The sequence below is a fragment of the Colobus angolensis genome, unplaced genomic scaffold (assembly GCF_000951035.1).
Source record: "Colobus angolensis palliatus isolate OR3802 unplaced genomic scaffold, Cang.pa_1.0 Scaffold21, whole genome shotgun sequence".
Lineage (NCBI taxonomy): Eukaryota > Metazoa > Chordata > Mammalia > Primates > Cercopithecidae > Colobus > Colobus angolensis.
Genome location: NW_012115266.1, coordinates 8,717,978 through 8,721,738, shown reverse-complemented (window position 1 = coordinate 8,721,738; position 3,761 = coordinate 8,717,978). Strand labels below are relative to the sequence as shown.

General features: G+C 55.0%; 1 protein-coding gene across 1 annotated transcript in view; it reads left to right on the top strand.

Annotated features, from left to right (window-relative positions):
- Positions 1–3,761, top strand: part of LOC105512363 (pepsin A-4-like) — a 9,780-nt gene that overhangs the window by 3,742 nt on the left and 2,277 nt on the right. The window contains exons 3-7 of the mRNA XM_011942794.1: positions 393–511; positions 1,186–1,385; positions 2,275–2,391; positions 3,388–3,532; positions 3,634–3,732. Coding sequence (XP_011798184.1) covers positions 393–511; positions 1,186–1,385; positions 2,275–2,391; positions 3,388–3,532; positions 3,634–3,732 — 680 coding nt within the window. The remainder of the gene's footprint in view (positions 1–392; positions 512–1,185; positions 1,386–2,274; positions 2,392–3,387; positions 3,533–3,633; positions 3,733–3,761) is intronic.

Genomic DNA, 3,761 nt, shown 5'->3' with positions numbered 1-3,761 from the left:
AGTTTGTCTTTGGAAGTCATGAACAATGTGTGTTGCAGGGTCCTTCCTCTTCTAGTGTTTTCACCTGAGTTTTAATTAAGATGAGGTGCCTCTGGCTTCTTCCACATCATAACGGGAGCACTGGCCGGGGGCTGGAGGGTGAAAGTGCTCGTCACTGGGCAGCCACGGGCCTACTCGGCTCAATGTCAGCCTGGGGGGGGTCTCCAGGAAGCCCAGTGAATGGTCCCTGTAGTTCAATGAGAGCACACAACCTAGGGTCTTTCAGGGTCCAATGGTCTAGGTGGAAAGGTCACTGCTCACCTCCAGAGCGGCAGCCCCATGCCAGGAAGACGTCCCAGCCCATGACCTTCACCCAGCTCTCAGAGACTAACAATCACCGCTTGTCCTTGCAGGCGACCACAACCTCTTCAACCCTCAGGATTCCTCCACATACCGGAGCACCAGCAAGACAGTCTCCATCAACTACGGCACCAGCAGCATGACAGGCATCCTCGGATACGACACCGTCAAGGTGGGCGCCTGCAGGCTGCCGCTGCATCCCGCCATCAGGCACCCCAGAATAAGCTTATTCCAGCAAGATGAGTCTCAGTGATCACAAAAGTAACCTGATTGGGGGTGCAGGTCGGGGAGAAGCAGCAGAGATGTCACAGACATTGCTAGCTCGGGTGGCAGTGAGTAAAAGGGTGGGCTGCCGGGAGCCATAAGCCAGTCTCAGCTCCACCCAAACAGAATGTTATGGAGGGTGGGGAGAGTCAGTAAAGGCTCAGTTCTCTACTAGCACCTCCTCTTCTTCCTCCTTCTCCCAACATGCAGCCCCCCACGTCCTCAAATTTCCACAAGTCCTCTCTGCTACTTTTGGGGCATGGCAGGGGTCAAAGGCCCTGATCCGCCCGGGGTCTGCTTTGCATTTGTTCATCTGTAACACAAACACACAGTGAATCTGTTCTCCAGCAAAATCTCACACTGAGTCATAGACCGTGGCCATCTGCAGATCAGCTGCCATGGTTACCTCCAGCAGAGGAACGAGCTTTCCAGGAGACGGTCCCTCTCCCCTCCTTCCGGGCTGATGCCTTGGAAGCCAAGTCCTGCATGGGATGAACCAGGGCAGCTGTAGGCCTGAGGCTGGCACCCAGAGCTCAGTGAACATGACCAGATGGTGAACATCATCTCGGTTCCCCCACCCAGGTTGGAGGCATCTCGGACACCAATCAGATCTTCGGCTTGAGCGAGACCGAACCCGGCTTCTTCCTGTATTTCGCTCCCTTCGACGGCATCCTGGGGCTGGCCTACCCCAGCATTTCCTCCTCCGGGGCCACACCCGTCTTTGACAACATCTGGAACCAGGGCCTGGTTTCTCAGGACCTCTTCTCTGTCTACCTGAGCGCGTAAGTTGGGTGGAGAGGGGCCTCCTCCCACCTCCCCTCCAGAGGTCACAGTGTTCTGGCCCAGCAGGAGCTGTCCAAGGCTGGATGCGATGGAGAGGGTCTTGGAGAGCAAGGGATTTGGAAAGTCAATGTCTGAGGCTGGAGAAATGTGTCTTTGGAGAGTGATAGTGCCAAGTCTCCCTCTGACAGGCCATGTGCACTCCATCTTATTTACCAGCGTCTTTGTCCCCTTGATGTGCACAACTCAAATTTCATCAGCCATTTGGCCCCCAGTGCCAGTTCCGTCGTGCTTGGCCCCCAAAGATGCCATTGAAAGTGAATACACTTGGGCAGGTGCAGTGGCTCATGCCTGTAATCCCAGCACTTTGGGAGTCTGAGACGGGAGGATCACCTCAAGTCAGAAGTTCAACACCAGCCTGGCCAAAGTGGCAAAACCCCGTCTTTACTAAAGATACATTCCCCTGAGGGGGAAACTTCTCCCAGCTAAGAACAAGCGATGTCCACCATCAAGTCCTTAAGAGCCGACACTGTCACACATTCACATCCCTGGGGTCCCCATGGAAACTAGAGTGAGTACCACGGTGGAAAGCACACACTCAACCTAAAAGACCCGTGTTCTTCCAAACGTAGTTCCACCACTTCCCCGCTGTGTGACCTTGGGCAGGTGGCCTCACCTCCCTCAGGCTCAGTGTCCTCATGGTAAGTGGAAATAACAGTGACAGTGTCCACTGCCTGGGCCCTGGCCTCAGAGGAAAAGAAACCACATTTGTCACACCCCAGGACAGCCTGCCAAGTGCCCAATCAAGGGAAGCTCTGAGGAGCCAACAGCAGAACTTCACACAAATGAACGAACAGAGAAATTCATGTCTTCTTCCCTCACTTTCCACAGCGATGACAAGAGTGGCAGCGTGGTGATATTTGGTGGCATTGACTCTTCTTACTACACTGGAAGTCTGAACTGGGTGCCTGTTTCTGTCGAGGGTTACTGGCAGATCTCCGTGGACAGGTGAGACTGCCATGGACGGGCAGCATCCAGGCCTGGGCCCCAGATCCCATGTCCTTATGGATTCATAGCTAACCAGCTTTCCAGAATCCCCCTGAGAACAGCTGACACAGGGGAACACACTCCAGGGGAAATGTGGAAGTTGGCCAAGCCAGAGAGAACCCTAGAAAGACACCTCCCTGGCGGAGGAGGGAAGAGCTGTCTGGGAAGCCGAGACTCTGCAAGGGTCAGATAGCCACTGTCCTCCTAGTCACGGAGGCAGGACAATCCACCAGCATCCCTGGGGAAAGCTGGGCGACCACCTGCCTGTGAACCAGCACACGCTCCTCCCACTCGAGGAAACATGTCACTTTCAGTCTAGAAGTAGGGCAAAATGGCTGAGAAATTGTGTGACGTCATTTCTCAAGAGTGAACAATTTCCCAGGACAAAGACTTTAGCACTAAAGCTGGGACCATCCCAGGCAAACCAGGACACATCGATCACCTCATGTCTGCCCAGCCAGGCTAGAATTTCACCAGTTCCTCCAACTCCTGCCCCAGCCCCTGGTCTCTGTCCCTCCCTGCATACTGTCCCCTGTTGATGTCCTCCTCTCTTCCACTGCCTGACATCCCTGGGTGTCTGCTCCCCTGGCTGCTTCCCTCCACTGCCTCTCACCCTGGACCCTGTGTTGTTCCCTGCCGCATGCCTGGCTTATCATCCTGCCCTTCTGCAACCATAACTTGTCTTGCCAGCTAGGCCGGGAGCTCTCTGCAGCCTGGAACCGTGAGGCTGTCTGGTTTACCTTTGCGTTTCCCATGCCTGGCAGAGAGTAGGCACTTGCAAAATATTTGTTGCATAAATGAATGCAGGATGAATGAATGTGTGAACGAGAGGAACTGAAATCCACGCATTGGCCAATGGACGGGTGGGGAAGAAATGTCTGGGGTCACCTCCTGGTTCCTCCTTGGAGAGATGTACCCCTGAGGGCTCAGGGACCTTCACTTGCTTCTTGCTCTCAGCATCACCATGAACGGAGAGGCCATCGCCTGCTCTGAGGGCTGCCAGGCCATTGTTGACACCGGCACCTCTCTGCTGACCGGCCCAACCAGCCCCATTGCCAACATCCAGAGCGACATCGGAGCCAGCGAGAACTCAGACGGCGAGGTCAGTCCAGCCCCGACTGCTCTGTTCTACGCTCAAGTAGTGGGTGTGCCAGGCAGATGGGATGAAAACCCTGCTAACTTTTCTCACCTCACTCTTTCCAGATGGTGGTCAGCTGCTCAGCCATCAGCAGCCTGCCCGACATCATCTTCACCATCAATGGAATCCAGTATCCTGTGCCACCCAGTGCCTACATCCTGCAGGTGAGGGGGCTCTGGACCATCCACTAGAG